Source organism: Triticum dicoccoides, chromosome 5B, assembly GCF_002162155.2.
Source record: "Triticum dicoccoides isolate Atlit2015 ecotype Zavitan chromosome 5B, WEW_v2.0, whole genome shotgun sequence".
NCBI classification, from domain to species: domain Eukaryota; kingdom Viridiplantae; phylum Streptophyta; class Magnoliopsida; order Poales; family Poaceae; genus Triticum; species Triticum dicoccoides.
The window spans coordinates 276,726,354-276,746,203 of NC_041389.1; the positions used below are offsets into that span (position 1 = coordinate 276,726,354).

A 19,850-nucleotide genomic window follows, 5' to 3' on the forward strand; every position below is an offset into this window, starting at 1 on the left:
TTTGTTCCCCAATCATCAGCAACGTGCTGGTCACCAGGACCCTCATCGACAGCGGGACAGCGCTCAATGTCCTGTCCGTGGAAACATTCAACAATCTTCAAGTGCCTTATAGTCAGCTTCAGCCAACCAAGCCCTTCTCGGGAGTCACCGACGGCTCCACGGTCCCGATCGGGCAGGTCCGCCTTCCTCTCACCTTTTGGGCTCGCGACAACTACCGCACCGAGCTCATCGACTTCGACGTCGCCCACATTCGCCTGCCGTACAACGCCATCCTCGGGTACCCGGCGCTGGCCAAGTTCATGGCCGTGACCCACCACGGCTACAACGTCCTCAAGATGCCAGGAAGCGGCGGGGTCATCACGGTGCCCTGCGAAGAGAGAGACGCAGTGTGCTCCATAGAGCGAGCCTTTCAGGCCGCATCACTGGAAGACCCAGACCGCGGAGGCAGGAGGCTTCCCGAGGCCGCCCCCAAGAAGAAGATATCAACCGGGCAGGCCCCTCAGGGCCCGCGCCTGGCCAGGAGGAGCCTCCTTCCATCGCATAGGGAAGCGCACCCGGCGCCCTCCTCAGGCAGGGCTCGGGGGCTCTCCCCTGGAGGGCCGCCGACCTCGCCAAGGTCACGAGGGAGGCTCTTGGGCACCACGTGGAGGCGTGCTTCGAAGCACGTTTCCCTCAAGAAGGAGCAAGGCAAGGAGGGCCAAACCCTCAGGAGTTTGTCAGCAAGGCCATTCAGGAGCTACAGGAGTCAAGGGTCATGAGAGGCAGCCACCGCCTACCCACTGTGGCCCCCCATCCAGGCGAGGATGGTGGGTTGCGCGTCTGCATCGACATACCAGGGCTCAACCGAGCCGCGTCTCAAGAGCGCCTCTGGCCCTCGCGAGTGGGACGTTGCGAGGGTCCGCCCCACAGCTACGTGCGCATGCCTTACGGCCTGCCAAACACGGCTGCTGCGCACCAGCGTCTCATGAGGGCCATCTTGGAGGCTCAAGAGGTTAGGCGTGCCGCAGCCCTGGCGGGGATGGAGATGGCCCGCGAGGAGTCGCCAGCGCCTCCGGAGCCTCCAGAGGCACCTGGGCCTGGGGGCTCGTGAGATCGGCTCCCGCAGCCCACCGAGTCTGCTACACCAACACCCCTTCATCCCCAACATCATCAGGTGACATCTTTTAAATTTCGTTTCTGGCTGGGAGCACCCTCAGGGCCGCATTATTCCCAGGCCGCGTGGGTCCGTCCCTGCGGCACGTATCCCTTTTATTTCATGTCCTTAGCTTATCTTATTGGGGGCACCCCTCGGGCTGCATCATCCCCAAGCCACTCGGGTCTGTCCCAGCGGCATGTATCCTTCTTGCGTTTATCTTAGGACTATGCTTTTGATCCACCATGCTTGTTATTTGGTGCCTTTTTCTCCTGGGTGTCGGAATCTTGCACGTTAAAGGGGGGGTGCCTGAGCATCGCGACTCAGGGCTCCTACCGGCTCTCCAGCCCTCACCCTCTGGTCTTGTCCATGGCATCACGACCTGGCATGCCACCGACGGCTGAGACCAGCCCGAGAGCCGGGACCCGAGGACGTAGAGTTTCGTCATCCAACCCAGCTCGCGCGTTAAAGGGGGGTGCCTGAGCATCACGACTCAGGGCTCCTACCGGCTCTCCGGCCCTCACCCTCTGGTCTTGTCCATGGCATCGCGACCTGGCATGCCAGCGACGGCTGAGACCAGCCCGAGAGCCGGGACCCGAGGACGTAGAGTTTCGTCATCTAACCCAGCTTGCGCGTTAAAGGGGGGGTGCCTGAGCATCGCGACTCAGGGCTCCTACCGGCTCTCCGGCCCTCACCCTCTGGTCTTGTCCATGGCATCGCGACCTGGCATGCCAGCGACGGCTGAGACCAGCCCAAGAGCCGGGACCCGAAGACGTAGAGCACCGGCATCTGGCCAAATTTGCAGGAACACACTCCAAGATAAGGCCCGGAGCTAGGCGCAACCCGCCTTGAGGTAGGGCCCCGTGAGCCCCGCGCTGGCTCACGGGTGCCCCAATACACCTCGCGAGGCTTTTCACGCTCCTCCAGAGCAACTAACGGCTAACTGTCGATTGTCGCGACAAACCCTCGTTCCTTCTGTGATGAGCTTGCAGGGTCCCTCCAAGAAGCATCGCCGAGCAACCTCGCGACGGCCAAGGCTAGCGCCGCACCTGGAAGCATTTTTCTGACCCTCAAGATAAGTCACCCTCCGGACGCACAAGTTATCGCAGCACCATCCCCGCACTCAATGCAATCCCGTGTTAGCAACATCGTTCTCCTTTCTCACCGAATGATGGCTGCTTGAGCGCTAAGGGGGACCTCCTGAGCATCGCGATTCAGGGGCTCTTACCGGACCTCAGGCCACTCACCTCCTGGCCTTGACCACGGCATCGCGAACTGGCATACCAGCGACGGCTGAAGCCGCCTTGGGACTGGGACCTGTCGGCGCAGAGCATCAAGCCCTCGTGAGGACCGAAAGGAGGAAACTAAGCTAAAACGGAATTAGCATCTCGCACTGCTTCATAATAAGGATCATATTAACAGATGGAGCTACAAACATCTTACAAGCCCCCGTGGGGTATATTCTTGGCCCCTCGCAGGAACAAAAGGCGCGAATCCTAAAGATTCCTAACTACAGGAGGCATCGCGGCAGATGCCATCATCAACAGTGGGCAGCCCAGCACCGACGCCAACCCCACCCAGATCAGGGGCGGCGACGACCTGACGAGCCCGCCCTGCTCTGGGAACGGCGCAGGCTCGGGGGCTCGTAGCTGTCGTCTCTCGTCTCCGGCGTCACGAAGAGCTCGACGGAGTCACTGGACACTCCGGCGCCTCCGTCGCCTGAGGAGCAGCCAAGGGAGCGGACGACCGGCCTCTTTCTCACCGCAGCAGGGTCCTGACCGCTTCTCCCGGGGCAGCACTCCAGCCGACGACCCTCCGCATCGAAGACCTTGAAGGACATCACCGAGGCACCGTTGTACTCCAGATGGATCGTGAGGGCGCCCCTCGTCCTGCAGACCCGAGCGACCTCGCCCCAGCCTCGAGTCATGAAGGCCTCGCCCGGGGCAACGACCGCGATCTCTGCCTCGGTCGCGAGGGTGACGCAGCCGGCGTGCTGCAGCCAGAGCCCCAGGGGTTCCCCCTGCCGGACGATGGAGGCGAAGAAAGAGGGGAGACGAATCCAAGACTTAGGAGGCGTGGCGGCGTGAAGCACGAACTCTCGGCAGGAGCCCTCGGCGTGGACTCCAGGGGGGAAGATGCACACCTTCATGACCCGCCGGTGTCGGCGGCGGCGCCGCTCGAGGCATTCGGCGCCGCCTCCTTCAGAGCCGCCGATATGCGCGTACAAGGGAAGAGGGAACCCTGGTGGCGGCCGCTCACACCAGGGTCTTGACGCCTCCTGGTGAGCGCTCTCGCCCTGACACCAGAGGGCAAGCCGCTTCTTCGGGGGAAGTGGGTCAGGATCCTCTTGGGGAGCCTTTCCCTTCTCTTCCGCGGAGAACCGGCGGATCGGAGCCATTGCAGCAAGACGGAGCAAGGCCCAGGAAGGAGGAGAAGTAGAAGGATGCACTGGAAGGGCGCGCGCCGTTCCGTACTTATAGCCGGCGAAGGCCAACCATCGGCCTCCACGATCACAGGTAATCATGACCTGCTTTGCATGCAGGGACTTGTTGAGTCCAAGCGATTACCGAGGCGTCGTGGGGAAGCAGTGCCGCCCATGTCCAATCAACTGCCATGTGGCACCCAAGACCGCGGGCTGTTAGGGCCCGCGACGCTTCGCACTTGCCCTTTTGCCTCTCTGCTCAGTCAAGTTCGGGCGCGCCGTGGGCCCGGGGGCTACTGTCGGTGTTCTGGGAACGGGGGTCCCCAGACTTGCCTGCCTGCGGCCTGCGGCGTGGCTCGAAGGAGGCCCAACACAGCCCATCTTCATCAACGCAAGCTCAAGACCCTCGCGAGGGGCCAGGCCTCGTGGGGCGGACGACAAGGAGGTTCCTCAGGCACGGCCTCATCAGGCAGGCTCATGAGGAGGCGGAGAGTTCAAGGCAGGGTACCTCGCGAGGTGCCCATGACGCAAGCCATGACGACCAAGGGCGCCGGTCGGGCGCCAGCCCGCGCAGTGTCCTCCCTTCCTCTTTGGTGCAAAGGGAGCAAGCGCAGGCGAGAGCATCAAGCAAAGGTGTCCATTTTGGTGCAACGAGACCAAGACCAGCCCAACGGCCAGAAGGAAGTCATTGTGGAGCCCAAGCCGGCGTCATCACCAAAGCCTTTGACAGGCGAGGACCGACTTTAGTCAGGATAAGTGTACCCGTTGTTCCCCTTCAAAATGGCCAATTGTTGGCGCCCTTCCCGCTCAATATTTGGGAAGAGGCCCAGGGCCTTTGCCTATAAATAGGACTAGCCACCCAGAGGCATGGGGAGAAAGAAGAAAGAGGAACGAAGAAGGGAAACCGGATCGAGAGAACAAGGATAGGAAGACACACACACACACACACACATACACAGAGAGAGAGAGAGAGGCGACTGAACTCCCCCTAGCAGTTCATCGCGCCAGCCAAGAACAGACCCTCGCGAGTCTGTTCTCCCTTTGTATTGTTCCTCATCAGCCCAAGAGGCAATCCACCACACCACACACTGGAGTAGGGTATTACACCACAATGGTGGCCTGAACCAGTATAAATCTTGTGTCTCTTGTGTTATTCAGTTAGTAGTTTAGGTCCTAGCGATTCGGTGAGGAGCGAGCCAGTAGAGGGTTGAATCTCCACATGCACCCCAGTGTTCGAACCTCAAGGGTCTGCCGGAACCCGAAATCCGACAGGTTTCCCATGGCGCTCAAGGACGGAGCCCGCACCTGGCTCCTGAATCTGGCCCCAGGCACGATCTCCTCCTGGGACGAGATGCGCACCCGCTTCATCGCCAACTTCCAGGGTACTTGCGACCAGCCACCCGCCGTGAGCGACATGCGCCGTATCAAGCAGCAACCAGGGGAAACCCTGCAGAAGTACATCCAGCGCTTCAACAATGCGCGCCTCAAGATCCCCAGGGTAACGGAGGAGGCCATCATCTCTGCCTTCTCCGACGGTGTGCGCGACGTCAAGATGAAGGAGGAGCTGGCGATGCATGAAGACCTGTGCACCTCCTTGGAGCTGTTCAACTTGGCGACCAAGTGCGCCAGGGTTGAGGAGGGGCGCCTCTCCCTCCTCGAGCTGCCTGCCGCAGACCCTGAAGAGAAGAAGCCCAAGGCCAAGGACGTGAAGCGCAAGGGGGCTGCCGTGCTCGCGGCCGAGCCAGACACCAAGCGGGGCAGAGATCAGCCCGAATCCTCCAAGGGCAGCCGGTACTGCGTGTACCATGACCTCCACACTCACAACACAAATGAATGCCAAGAGCTCCGGGCCGTGTGAGAAGGAAGGGTCGGCAGACATCCCGAACGTAGTGACCGGGGCTACGGCCGAGGAGGAGGAAGGAATGCAGGACGCTGGGAAGACCGCGGACCGCGCCAAGGGTGGCGCGACCAACCTCGCGAGGACCGCTGGCAGGACCCGCCTCGCGAGGGAGGCTGGAGGGATTAGCCTCGTGAGGATTGCCCGCAAGGGAACGCAGGCCTCCCTCCACTGTCGCCGCAGCCAAGGAGAAATGAAGACCGTCATCAGGACGAGGGGGCTGGGGGCTTCCAGGAACCACGTGCAATCGCCTGCATCCTGGGCGGAGCTCAAGCCCCAGCATCTCAGCGCATCTTCAAGTAGTTCGCCCGCGAAGTGAATGCAGTCCTCCCCAACCTCGAGGCCACACGCCCTCTCAGGTCGTCGGCGTGCGCCATCACGTTCAGCTCAGCGGATCAGCTCAAGTGCGCGGCCACAGCCGGAGTCCTCCTGATGCTTTGTTCCCCAATCATCAGCAACGTGCTGGTCACCAAGACCCTCATCGATGGCGGGGCAGGGCTCAACGTCCTGTCCGTGGAAACATTCAACAATCTTCAAGTGCCTTACAGTCAGCTTCAGCCAACCAAGCCCTTCTCCGGAGTCAGCGGCGGCTCCACGGTCCCGATCGGGCAGGTCCGCCTTCCTGTCACCTTCGGGGCTCGCGACAACTACCGCACCGAGCTCATCGACTTCGACGTCGCCCACATTCGCCTGTCGTACAGCGCCATCCTCGGGTACCCGGCGCTGGCCAAGTTCATGGCTGTGACCCACCACGGCTACAACGTCCTCAAGATGCCAGGAAGCGGCGGGGTCATCACGGTGCCCTGCGAAGAGAGAGACGCAGTGTGCTCCCTGGAGCGAGCCTTTCAGGCCGCATCACTAGAAGACCCAGACCGCGGAGGCAGGAGGCTTCCCGAGGCCGCCCCCAAGAAGAAGAAGACATCGACCGGCCCGGCCCCTTAGGAGGCAGGCCCCTCAGGGCCCGCGCCTGGCCAGGAGGAGCCTCCTTCCATCACATAGGGAAGCGCGCCCAGTGCCCTCCTCAGGCAGGGCTCGGGGGCTCTCCCCTGGAGGGCCGCCGACCTCGCCAAGGTCATGAGGGAGGCGCTTGGGCACCATGTGGAGGCGTGCTTCGAAGCACGTTTCCATCAAGAAGGAGCAAGGCAAGGAGGGCCAAACCCTCAGGAGTTCGTCAGCAAGGCCGTTCAGGAGTTACAGGAGTCAAGGGTCATGAGAGGCAGCCACCGCCTACCCGCTGCGGCCCCCATCCAGGCGAGGATGCTGGGCTGCGTGTCTGCATCGACATACCAGGGCTCAATCGAGCCGCGTCTCAAGAGCGCCTCTGGCCCTCAAGAGTGGGACGTTGCGAGGGTCCGCCCCACACCTACGTGCGCATGCCTTATGGCCTGCCGAACGCGGCTACTGCGCACCAGCGCCTCATGAGGGCCATCTTGGAGGCTCAAGAGGTCAGGCGTGCCGCAGCCCTGGCGAAGATGGAGATGGCCCGCGAGGAGCTGCCAGCGCCTCCGGAGCCTCCAGAGGCCCCTGGGCCTGGGGGCTCGTGAGGATCGGCTCCCGCAGCCCACCGAGTCTGCTACACCAACACCCCTTCGTCCCCAACATCATCAGGTGACATCTTTTAAGTTTCGTTTCTGGCTGGGAGCGCCTTCAGGGCCGCATTATTCCCAGGCCGCGTGGGTCCGTCCCTGTGGCATGTACCCCTTTTATTTCATGTCCTTAGCTTATCTTATTGGGGGCGCCCCTCGGGCTGCATCATCCCCAAGCCGCTCGGGCCTGCCCCAGCAGCATGTATCCTTCTTGCGTTTATCTTAGGACTAAGCTTTCAATCCACCATGCTTGTTATTTGGTGCCTTTTTATCCTGGGTGTCGGAATCTTGCACGTTAAAGGGCGGTGCCTGAGCATCGCGACTCAGGGCTCCTACCGGCTCTCCGACCCTCACCCTCTGGTCTTGTCCATGGCATCGCGACCTGGCATGCCAGCGACGGCTGAGACCAGCCTGAGAGCCAAGACCCGAGGACGTAGAGTTTCGTCATCCAACCCAGCTCGCGCGTTAAAGGGGGGGTGCCTGAGCATCGTGACTCAGGGCTCCTACCGGCTCTCTGGCCCTCACCCTCTGGTCTTGTCCATGGCATCGCGACCTGGCATGCCAGCGACGGCTGAGACCAGCCCGAGAGCCGGGACCCGAGAACGTAGAGTTTCGTCATCTAACCCAGCTTGCGCGTTAAAGGGGGGGTGCCTGAGCATCGCGACTCACGGCTCCTACCGGCTCTCCAGCCCTCACCCTCTGGTCTTGTCCATGGCATCGCGACCTGGCATGCTAGCGACGGCTGAGACCAGCCTGAGAGCCAGGACCCGAAGACGTAGAGCACCGGCATCTGGCCAAATTTGCAGGAACACACTCCAAGATAAGGCCCGGGGCCAGGCGCAACCCGCCTTGAGGTAGGGCCCCGTTAGCCCCGCGCTGGTTCACGGGTGCCCCAATACACCTTGTGAGGCCTTTCATGCTCCCCCAGAGCAACTAACGGCTAACTGTCGATTGTCACAACAAACCCTCGTTCCTTCTATGGTGAGCCTGCAGGATCCCCCAAAGGAGCATCGCCAAGCAACCTCGCGACGGCCAAGGCTAGCGCCGCACCAGGAAGCATTTCCCTGACTCTTGAGATAAGTCACCCTCCGGACACACTAGTTATCGCAGCACCATCCCCGCACCCAATGCAATTCCGTGTTAGCAGCGTCGCTCTCCTTTCTCACCGAATGATGGCTGCTTGAGCACTAAGGGGGACCTCCCGAGCATCGCGACTCAGGGGCTCTTACCGGACCTTGGGCCGCTCACCTCCTGGCCTTGACCACGGCATCGCGACCTGGCATACCAGCGACGGCTGAAGCCGCCTTGGGACTGGGACCTGTTGGCGCAGAGCATCAAGCCCTCGTGAGGACCGAAAGGAGGAAACTAAGCTAAAACGGAATGAGCATCTCGCACTGCTTCATAATAAGGATCATATTGACAGACGGAGCTACAAACGTCTTACAAGCCCCCGTGGGGTATATTTTTGGCCCCTCGCAGGAACAAAAGGCGCGAATCCTAAGGAGTCCTAACTACAGGGGGCATTGCGGCAGATGCCATCATCAACAGTGGGCCGTCTGGCACCGACGCCAACCCCATCCAGATCAGGGGCGGCAACGACCTGACGAGCCCGCCCTGCTCCGGGAACGGCGCGGGCTCAGGGGCTCGTAGCTGTCGTCGCTCGTCTCCGGCGTCACGAAGAGCTCGGCGGAGTCGCTGGATCCTCTGGCGCCTCCGTCGCCTGAGGAGCGGCCAAGGGAGCGGGCGGCCGGCCTCTGTCTCGCCGCAGCAGGGTCCCGACCACCTCTCCCGAGGCAACACTCTAGCTGACGACCCTCCGCATTGAAGACCTTGAAGGACATCACCGAAGCACCGTCGTACTCCAGATGGATTGTGAGGGCGCCCCTCGTCCTGCAGACCCGGGCGACCTCGCCCCAGCCTCGCGTCATGAAGACCTCGCCCGAGGCAACGACCGCGACCTCTGCCCCGGTCGCGAGGGTGCCGCAGCCGGCGTGCTGCAGCCAAAGCCCCAGGGGTTCCCCCTGCCGGACAGCGGAGGCGAAGAAAGAGGGGAGACGAATCCAAGACTTAGGAGGCATGGCGGCGTGAAGCATGAACTCTCGGCAGGAGCCCTTGGCGTGGACTCCAGGGGGGAAGACGCACACCTTCGTGACCTGCCGGCATCGTCGGTGGTGCCACTCGTGGCGTTCGGCGTCGACTCCTTCAGAGCCGCCAATGTGCGCGTACAAGGGAAGAGGAAACCCTGGTGGCGGCCGCTCACACTAGGGTCTTGACGCTTCCTGGCGAGTGCCCTCGCCCGGACACCAGAGGGCAAGCCGCTTCTTCGGGGGAAGCGAATCAGGATCCTCTTGGGGAGCCTTCCCCTTCTCTTCCGCGGAGAACCGGCGGATCGGAGCCATTGCAGCAAGACGGAGCAAGGCCCAGGAAGGAGGGGAAGCAGAAGGATAGACTGGAAGGGCGCGCGTCGTTCCGTACTTATAGCCAACGAAGGCCAACCATTGGCCTCCACGATCATAGGTAATCATGACCCGTTTTGCATGCAGGGACTTGTCGAGTCCGAGCGGTTACCGAGGCGTCGTGGGGAAGCAGAGGCACCCACGTCCAATCAACTGCCACGTGGCGCCCAAGGCCGCAGGCTGTTAGGGCCCGCGACGCTTCGCACTTGCCCTTTCGCCTCTCTGCCCAGCCAAGTTCGGGCGCGCCATGGGCCCGGGGGCTACTGTCGGCGTTCTGGGAATGGGGGTCCCCAGACTTGCCTGCCTGCGGCCTACGGCGTGGCTCGAAGGAGGCCCAGCACAGCCCATCTTCATCAACGCAAGCTCAAGACCCTCGCGAGGGGCCAGGCCTCGCGGGGCGGATGACAAGAAGCTTCCTCACGCACGGCCTCCTCAGGCTGGCTCATGAGGAGGCGGAGAGTTCAAGGCGGGGTACCTCGCGAGGTGCCCATGACGCAAGCCATGACGACCAAGGGCGCCAGTCGGGCGCCAGCCCGCGCAGTGTCCTCCTTTCCTCTTTGGTGCAAAGGGGGCAAGCGCAGACGAGAGCATCAAGCAAAGGCGTCCATTTCAGTGCAACAAGACCAAGACCAGCCAAACGGCCGGAAGGAAGTCATTGTGGAGCCCAAGCCGGCATCATCACCAGCGCCTTTGACAGGCGAGGACCAACTTTAGTCAGGATAAGTGTACCCGTTGTTCCTCTTCAAAATGGCCAATTGTTGACGCCCTTCCCGCTCAATATTTGGGGAAGAGGCCCAGGGCCTTTGCCTATAAATAGGACTAGCCACCCAGAGGCATGAGACAGAGAGAAGAACAGAGAAAGGAAGAAGAGGCATCGAGAGAACAAGGATAGAAAGACACAGAGAGAGAGAGGGGCGACTGAACTCCCCCTAGCAGTTATCGCGCCAGCCAAGAACAGACCCTCGCGAGGCTGTTCTCCCCTTGTATTGTTCATCACCAAGCCCAAGAGGCAATCCACCACACCACACACTGGAGTAGGGTATTACACCACAATGGTGGCCTGAACCAGTATAAATCTTGTGTCTCTTGTACTGTTCAGTTTGGTAGTTTAGGTCCTAGCGATTCGGCGAGGAGCGAGCCGGTAGAGGGTTGTATATCCGCGCGCACCCCAGTGTTCGAACCCCAAGGGTCTGCCGGAACTCGAAATCCGACAGCGTCAAAGAGAGCACCGAGGTTGGAGAAGAAGTTGCAATGTCAACAGAAGCCGTTGCCATCCCTTCACCACTTGCATCATCATCATCATCATCATCATCGGAGATGTACTCTTCATGTGCCACCAACCCCTTTTGTGGCACCTTCTTCGTGAAGTTGTTCTTGTTGGGGAAGGACTTGGCCTTGTCTTTGCAAATGAGCTTGTCGCCATTGTCTTCCCTCTTCTCGTAGGGGAAATCCACCACAAAGTGACTCACATTGCCACAATTGTAGCAATTTATCACATGTTGCTTGCCCTTGGAGCCACTTGAGTTGTTCTTGGAGAAGTTGGGCCTTGAGTTTATCTTGTTGCCCCAAAATTGCCTTGACACAAGAGCCATGTGCTTGTGGTAAACATATTTGGTGTCTTCGGGGCAACTCTCTTCTTCCTTCTCTTCCTCTTCTTCCGGAATGGCCTTGGCCTTCAAAGCAAGGTTGGGCTTCTTTGACCGTTGAGCTCACGCAAGGGCATTGTCGGCGGTCTTGTTCGATATACTCATAGCAATGAATTCATCCAACACATCGCTTGAGGACAAGGTGTGAAAGTCTGGTCTTTGACGAATCACGAAGGACATGGCATTGTTGTGAGGCATGATGTCCTTGAGGAACTTCTGCTTGATCCAACTATCATTTGTGTCCTTGCTCCCATGATCTCGGAGTGAGACCGCGAGAGTGGTTAACCTCCGGTAAAGCTCACGAGGATCTTCATCATCATTCATCACAAACTCATCGGCCTCATCAAGCAGCACTTCAAAGTTGGAGCACTGAATGCTCGAGCTTCCCTTGTACAAAGAGATAATGTGTTCCCAAGCATCTTTTGCAAGAGTGACTGGGCGCAAGTGAGCTAGCTCTTCAGGAGGCATTGCGGCTTAAATAATGAACAATGCAGAGTGGTTGTATTGATTGTTCACTTTTTCTCTTGGAGTGAAGTTGTTTGGATCATGCGGGTAGAAGCCTTGTTCAATGATTCTCCAAAGATGAGTTGAGCTACGATTCAAATGAGACTTGATATGAAAAAACCCAATTAGGAAAATCATTTAACACAATCTTAGGAGAAGGACCAAGATGGTTGATATGAGGTGCATGGACCGCCCCCCATAGGTCAGGGGAGGGGAAACCGCGACATGGATGCCCGTCCCATTCTTTCCTTGAGATGAAGGATTCTTGTCCCTACTAGTCCCCTCCTTACCGAAGTTGGCATCCGACTCACTGGTAATGGGTTTAACCACTTGAAGCGGATCGGTAGAAAGTTTTAGTCCCTCAAGGAAATCTTTAAACAAGGATTTGACATCGGTTGTCATAGAGGTCCTAAGTGAAGCAATAGCCTCATTTAGGTCCTCTTGTGTGACCGCGGTCACCACCTCGACCGCGGGTAGTTCATCTGCCCGAGGCCCGTGGTCAACCATACTTTTTAGGCAGTTAGGCCCTTAAAAAGAGACGAGACTCAGATACCAATTGGAAGGATTGATATGGTTGACTATAGATGGTGAATAGGCAACTACCAATCTGTAGCTTTTCTACACAAATTAGGTTTAGCAACAACTAGGTTGTCTAGATATGCAACTAGGTAAACAACCTATATGATGCTAACAACAACAACAACAACAACAACAACAGCAACAGCAACAGCAACAGCAGCAACAGCAACAGCAACAACAACAACAACAACAACAACAACAACAACAACAACAACAACAACAACAACAACAACAACAACAACAACAACAACAACAACAACAACAACAACAACAACAACAACAACACAAGCAAGCAAAGAATACACAATAATACAAGCTTGCACAATGTAAAGGTACGAGATAACCGTAAATGCGGTGAAGACGAGGATGTGTTACCGGAGTTCCTTCCCTTTAGAGGGAAGTACGTCTCCGTTGGAGCGGTGTGGAGGCACAATGCTCCCCAAGAAGCCACTAGGGCCATCATATTCTCCTCACACTCTCACACAATGTGAGAACCGAGATTCCATTGGTGGTGCCCTTGAAGGCGATGACCGAAACTTTACAAACAAGGTCGGGGCAATCTCCACAACTGAATTGGAGGCTCCCAAGACCACCACGAAGCTTCACCACAATGGATTGTAGCTCTGAGGTGACCTCTTTGAAAGTGCAACTATCCCTAGGTGGTTTTGGTAATTCATAACAACATATAGCTCATTGAGCTAATGCTATTCCAAGACTATTATTTCATGAAAGCTCAATGAATGGCATGGCATGGATGATGAAAGTGGATCCCTCAAAATACTAAGGACAAAGGATTGGCTCAAGCTCAAAATCTCAAGACTCTTCATTTTACATTTTAGTGATCCACGATCACATTGAGTCTATAGGAAAAGCCAATACTATCAAGGAGGGATGAGGTGTTGCTTAATGAGCCTCTTGCTTCATGTGCTTTGTGATATGCTCCAAAACCCTCAACTACTTTCCCATATCCACAAATGACCTAAACCCAAAGCCAAAATCGGTCACACCGATTCTTCCTATCCGGCGCCACCGATTCCAAAAGTCTTAGCCACTGCCACAAACCCTAAGCAAATCGGTCTTACCGATAGGGATCTCGGTCTCACCGAGATGGGGTTGTAATCTCTCTGTTTCCCTTCGTAACGTTTCGGTCTAACCGAAGTGAGCGATCGGTCCCACCGAGATTGCAATGTAAACTCTCTGTTTCCTTTTTGTAACATTTCGATCTCACCGAAAAGAGCAAATCGGTCCCACCGAGTTTACCTGACCAACTCTCTGGAAAGCTTATTACCAAATCGGTCTCACCGAGTTTGTGTAATCGGTCTTACCGAGATTACGTTATGCCCTAACCCTAACCGAATCGGTCTCACCGTGATGCATGTCAGTCCCACCGAAAACCCTAACGGTCACATTATTTGCTAAATCGGTCTGACCGAGTTTAATGATTCGGTCCCACCGAGTTTGGTAAATTGTGTGTAACGGTTAGATTTTGTGTGGAGACTATAAATACCCCTCCACCTCCTCTTCATTCGTGGAGAGAGCCATCAGAACGAACCTACACTTCCAACTTACCATTTCTGAGAGAGAACCACCTACTCATGTGTTGAGACCAAGATATTCCATTCCTACCATATGAATCTTGATCTCTAGCCTTCCCAAGTTGCTTTCCACTCAAATCTTCTTTCCACCAGATCCAAAACCTATGAGAGAGAGTTGAGTGTTGGGAAGACTATCATTTGAAGCACAAGAGCAAGGAGTTCATCATCAACGCACCATTTGTTACTTCTTGGAGAGTGGTGTCTCCTAGATTGGCTAGGTGTCACTTGGGAGCCTCCGACAAGATTGTGGAGTTGAACCAAGGAGTTTGTAAGGGCAAGGAGATCGCCTACTTCGTGAAGATCTACCGCTAATGAGGCAAGTCCTTCATGGGCGATGGCCATGGTGGGATAGACAAGGTTGCTTCTTCGTGGACCCTTCATGGGTGGAGCCCTCCGTGGACTCGCGCAGCCGTTACCCTTCGTGGGTTGAAGTCTCCATCAACGTGGATGTACGATAGCACCACCTATCGGAACCATGCCAAAAACAACCATGTCTCCAATTGCGTTTGAATCCTCCAAACCCTTCCCTTTACTTTCTTGCAAGTTGCATGCTTTAATTTCCGCTGCCTATATACTCTTTGCATGCTTGCTTGAATTGTGTGATGATTGCTTGACTTGTCCTAAAGTAGCTAAAATCTGCCAAACTCTAAAAATGGGAAAAGTTTAAGTTTTTATTGGTCAAGTAGTCTAATCACCCCCCTTCTAGACATACTTCAAGGTCCTACACTCTTCCATCTAGGGTGGTCAAACACCCAAGACTAACAAGATCCACAAGGGATTAATGGGGGAAATCAAATATCTCTTGGTGGAAGTGTAGATCGGGGCCCTCTCAACCAAACCCTATACAACAAATTTGATTGGCTAGGGAGAGAGATCGACGAAAATGGAGCTTTGAGCACCAATGGAATTTGGGGAAGAAATAGGTAAGTCTTCTTGGGAAGAAGACCCCCTATTTATCGCGGGGACAAATCCAACCATTATTCTGTCCACAGTCCGCACACAAGTGATACTACCGTCCGGGCGATAGTTCCCCAGAATACAGTTCATGGGCAGAGCACCCCGAGGCGACAGTGCTGCTGGAGCAGTACTCCCGCTCGCCCTAGCGATGTCGCCGCTTAGGGTGCAGTGTGTAGGGACTAGCGGTGGTGGGGACGGAAGTACGACGGTAGTACATCTTATAAGCGGTACTACCGCTGCCTTATTGTCGCCCTACTACTGCGGAGTGGTAAACATGTCCAGAGGCATAAATATAAGCGGTAGTGGCAGCTGCTCTACTTCGGCTACATCTGTTTGAGCTATAGTGTGATCTGCGGAAATGGGGCGGAAGTACCACAAGCGGTCGCTCTACTTCCACGCAGCTGCCTCTGAGCACGAGTAGACAACAGAACAAGCAGTAGTACACGCGGAACTGGATCAGCGGAAGTACCACTTACAAGCGGTACTACCGCTGCCTCAGGACATGTTATCAGAAGAATAGGGGATAAACTCCAAAGATGCGGGAACTGAAGGGGGTGCAAAAGAAGTTGTGTACGTGATGATTCCATCCAAACCTTTTCGATGCGACCCCTTTCTAATAGTACGGTTTTCCTACTACTCAAATCCACTGAAAAAGAAACGCAGGAAAAATAAACATCTCCACTCTATATCTCCGATGGGTTTGAATCGTCATGTGCCATATGATAGATTATCTGAAATGCTAAACGTACACGATTAATCCGCAAATGCATTGTCATCAATCACCAAAACCACTAGGAGAGAAATATGCCCTAACACTTATAAATTTTTTTAAGAGCTAGGGTACCCTAACCGGTGGTTTCCGGTTTATATTTTTTTGAGCGGTATTTCCAGTTTACATACACAGAAAATGAAAAAACTGTCTCAAGCCCAAGATGGAGGTGGGCCTGATTTGTTCTTCCTCGTCGCTACGAACAAACGCCATTCTCCTCCGCTGCCCCTTCGTTCCACTCAGACTAGAAACTCGATCGAGGAAAAAAAACCGAGCAGGATCTCTCGGAGAAGAAGAGGAAGAAGCGCAAATCTCCAAACCCTAGAGGAATCCCGACCAGCTTCTACCTATGATCCCGGACCATGGACCCGGGGCCCTCGTCTGCCAGCGCTGACCCGTCCCCGCCAGAGGAGGAGGAAGAGGAGGAGGAGGAGCGCGACAGCAGCACCGGGAGCACGTGGGTGGTCGTGCCGGGGAGCGAGGTGCTGGGTGCCGACGCGCCCAAGGTCGTCGGCTGGGAGGAGCTTCAGCAGGAGCTCGCGCGCCTCTGGAGCCTGTCCGCCGCGCTCGCCGCCGCCAGGGACCGCAAGGCCGGCCTCGCCGCGCGCCTCGAGTCCGCGCTCGAGGTAATTGATTAGTTAATTATTACTCGATCTGCCTAGGGTTACTCCTTGCTTCATCCTTAGTGAAATGATGAGATCCTTTTCTGCAATTCGCACACCGGATCTCCGGCGTGCTTTGCTTTGTTCCCGGATTAGGTCTACTTCCATCAGAGATGTCGAGCCTTTACACATTCTTCAGTTTGCGAGCAACATTTCGTTCCTCTGATCGCTCCTGTTTTTAGTATTTTTTGTACCTAGTGACTAGTGTGTCCTCGGTCTGGTGATCAGATTTTGTTCGCAGATACTAGATGCCCTGTAAACATTTTAACCAAAAGGGGCCTTTCGTTGTTTTTAACTTGTGAAAGTTCGCTGTGCGACTATTATGGTATTTTTCAATGCATCTCTTCGGTTTTATGAAATTAGCTTCGTTGCAAATTACATCACAGTTATTCTGGATGTTTGATTTGTACTTCGAAATATGTTGACGGGCAGGCAAGAAAAGCAGTTCTTCAGCAGGATAATGAGTTGGCTGAGATGAGGCAGAGATTGCAATCACATGCTGATTTTATGGGGGAATTGAGGATGCAAACGAAGGAAGTGTCTGCGAATGTTGAGGATCGAAGGGAGCAACTTTGTGTCAAGATCAGAACACTGACAGTAGCAGACAAAACTGTTGGTGCAGCACAAAGTAAATTACAGGTATTCAGTTGTATGTGCGCGATCGAGAAGTGGTTGCACTGTTTTCTTTTATCCCCTGTTAAGAAGCCATAAAGTCTTGTGCATGGAATTTTCTACCGAAAAGCATTTCCTGCTGCTTGTTTTTTTTGTGGGGCGTATGGAAGTTTCATGGCCATTTAACAGAGCTCCTTGTAAATTCCGATAATAAATCTATCAGTATTGAATCCAAAGGCTACATAAAGACGCAGTGCATTGTGGCCTGTATGAGCGTAGACCAAATTTTGACGTTGAGTATTTCTTTACTTGAACATATTCTTCTCTTAAATTTGGTATCTGGTGTAAATAGATTATCATGATGGGGATTCTAGAAAGAACGTTTTTCTAAGCTTCAAAACTGGATATGATGGGACTCTTCTATTCCACAAATCTCACTCGAACATTTTTGTATGGGTGATGGTGGTTATAGGAACCTTGTAAATTGCTGTCTGGGGAACGTGGCCATGGTCGTCTTAAAGGTCTGGAACGAATGTTACGGATGAGACAACAATACATGATAGGACAAGTTGCTCAGATATATCCCGTGAGGCCCTTGAATGAGCAATCTCCAATTGTAAAGCCTGGATTAAACTCTAGTATCACTAGAACAGGTATGTCTCTCCCCTGTTGCGACCTTCATGAGTCACCAATTCTGCGTACCAGCTCTCTGTGAAATACTAAAATTCCATGCAGATGTTTTCACTAGTCACAAGCATATTAAGAACCATACAGCGTGCAAATTTGTCTTGCTGTAGTTCTTGCTACTGATGCTTGCATGAACTTATTTGTGGGTGGATTAATAAGTTTATTTGTTTATGCAATAAATATTCAACGCTGATGCTTGGTAGCCAAACTTATTTGCATAGTGGTTGTACCCGGATCTTCCCAGCCATTTAGTTTCTTACTCCTTTTGCATTATTCTGCAATTCTAGATTTGGAATTGTCTCATACAGTATAGCATCGATGCACTTTAAGGACTTACGATTATTTCTCCTATTCAATAGTTATGTTCATGCACTGCAGCATGACTGCCGCATCATGTAACATTTTCATTTAAGTAGCTATTCTTATGAAATTGGCATTTCATAGCTATTATGATGAAATCGGCATTTCATAGCTATTATGTTGAAATCGACAATTTTTATTAAAGAATTGGATACACTGGTTTCATTTCCCTCTTAAGAAAATGGAATGAATCATGAATTCTGGGACTGTAATTTTAAAGTTTCTTGTCACGGTTGTTAAGTCTACCAAAAAATTTCAGGAGTTGGTGAAGCAGTGTCGCCCAATGGTTCCCAAAACGGACAGACACCTTTGGCCATTTTGGGTCTACAGTTATCAAAGCTTTCTATAAAAAAGACCAGCTACTTCAGTGACAAGACAGAGATTCAAAAGTCTGCTACTCTTCTTGGATATGTTGCACATGTATGTATTTAAATCTTGATAAATAATTAATGAGTAGAATTTGACTTCATTCGTTCTAGTTTGCTTCTAATCCTTTCTATAGGAGTTTGAAAATTTATACTGTATGAGTTAATATTCTGTTGTAGAATGACGGGATATTTATATCAGATCGACATATAACTAAGTGCTCATCAATTTGTGTTTCGCGGTGATAGAAATGACACGAAGTTTTCATTCATAGACTAGTATGCCAGCCTTTCTCCGTTTGTACTGCTGAATCTATATTTATTTGTTTTTGACTCATAGGCGGTCTCCCTTATTGCATCATATCTCGATGTTCCTCTTCGATATCCACTACGGTTGGGAGGTTCACATTCTTATGTTGTTGATCATGCCCCTTCAGTTGACCCATCTATAGCTCCAGGAGTAAGTTCTTCTACCCCTTCGAGCACGAGCATGAGGACAATGGAATTTCCTCTGTTTTTTGAAGGCCAAGAAACAACAAGATCGGCATATGCTGTATTCTTGTTAAACAAGGTAGGTGTCATTAGTTTAGAGCTGTTGATCTTACAAACGTAATATGATTTAAGAGAATGACCTGCCTACATCTCTCTGCTAAGCTCTTAGCATCAAATAGGTGGTTTAGAATGTTAATATAAGCAGACCATAGTCATGTTTTTGTACTTGAGTGGGAGAGTGAGTAGATACTTAGATATGGATCAGGATATGACAAAAAGGTCAACCTTAAATGAGTTTGACAGAGCTTTTTTGTGGAAGTAGCAAAAGTGGCATCTCATGAAAATGTTGGCCATTTTCTACTACTTGTGAGCTGGGAAGCTGTGTAGAAAATCATAAACATGGAGCTTAGTGATGCATGGAAATTTAATGGCAACCAATGAGTAACAGTACCCTCCTCTAGGTTTCTGGAATATAAACTGTAGTTCAGGTATAATTGGCACACAATTTTATCCAGATTTTTATTTGAGTAATTATATGTCCCTGAAATAGTTGGTTATCAAAAGGAACTTGCTGTGTAGTGTTTACTTCCACCCCTTTATGCATTAATTCTTCTTAGACGTTTAACCTTCCTGCTATGTTTGCTGACAGGATGTCGAACAACTTCTGAACCACATTGGCGCTGAAAGTCTTGGCCCAAGACATGTACTAGCTAACCTGAAGCAGCTAACAACCATTGTCCAGTCAGAACAATACATTTCTGATTGATTTAACCCAAAGGAACACAGTTTTGAATTTCTGAGGGATATTGTTTGCTTATGGCTGAGTCCTAGTGTAACCTGGTGCTGTTTTTTGCGAGCACCTTTCCTTTCCCAGGACAGAAATGAGCTCAGGTCTCCCTTTGCTGACATGTTGATGTAAACGCGTAAACCGCTTTCTCCGTGTAAAACGTTATCACTTGGATGTGTACAGGAAATAGATGGATGATGATAAATGAGTTGTAGTGCAGAAAATCTCGCTGCTTGTTGTTACCAGAGCTGTGGTTGCTTGTTTTCCAAAAGTTATGGACATGTATCCATTTGGTGATAGTGCTGTGAGGTCAGGGCTGTTAAGAGAAAAGACTTGATCTCT

The 19,850-nt window shown here is 53.5% G+C and overlaps 1 protein-coding gene across 1 annotated transcript; it reads left to right on the top strand.

Moving 5' to 3' along the window:
- The first annotated feature begins 15,743 nt into the window (after nt 1–15,743).
- LOC119308398 lies at nt 15,744–19,750 on the top strand. Its single transcript, XM_037584523.1, has 6 exons — nt 15,744–16,169; nt 16,638–16,844; nt 17,290–17,470; nt 18,124–18,284; nt 18,570–18,800; nt 19,371–19,750. Exons 1-6 carry the CDS (start codon nt 15,906–15,908, stop codon nt 19,485–19,487), a joined length of 1,161 nt encoding a protein of 386 aa, XP_037440420.1. The 5' UTR covers nt 15,744–15,905; the 3' UTR covers nt 19,488–19,750.
- The last annotated feature ends 100 nt before the right edge of the window (nt 19,751–19,850 follow it).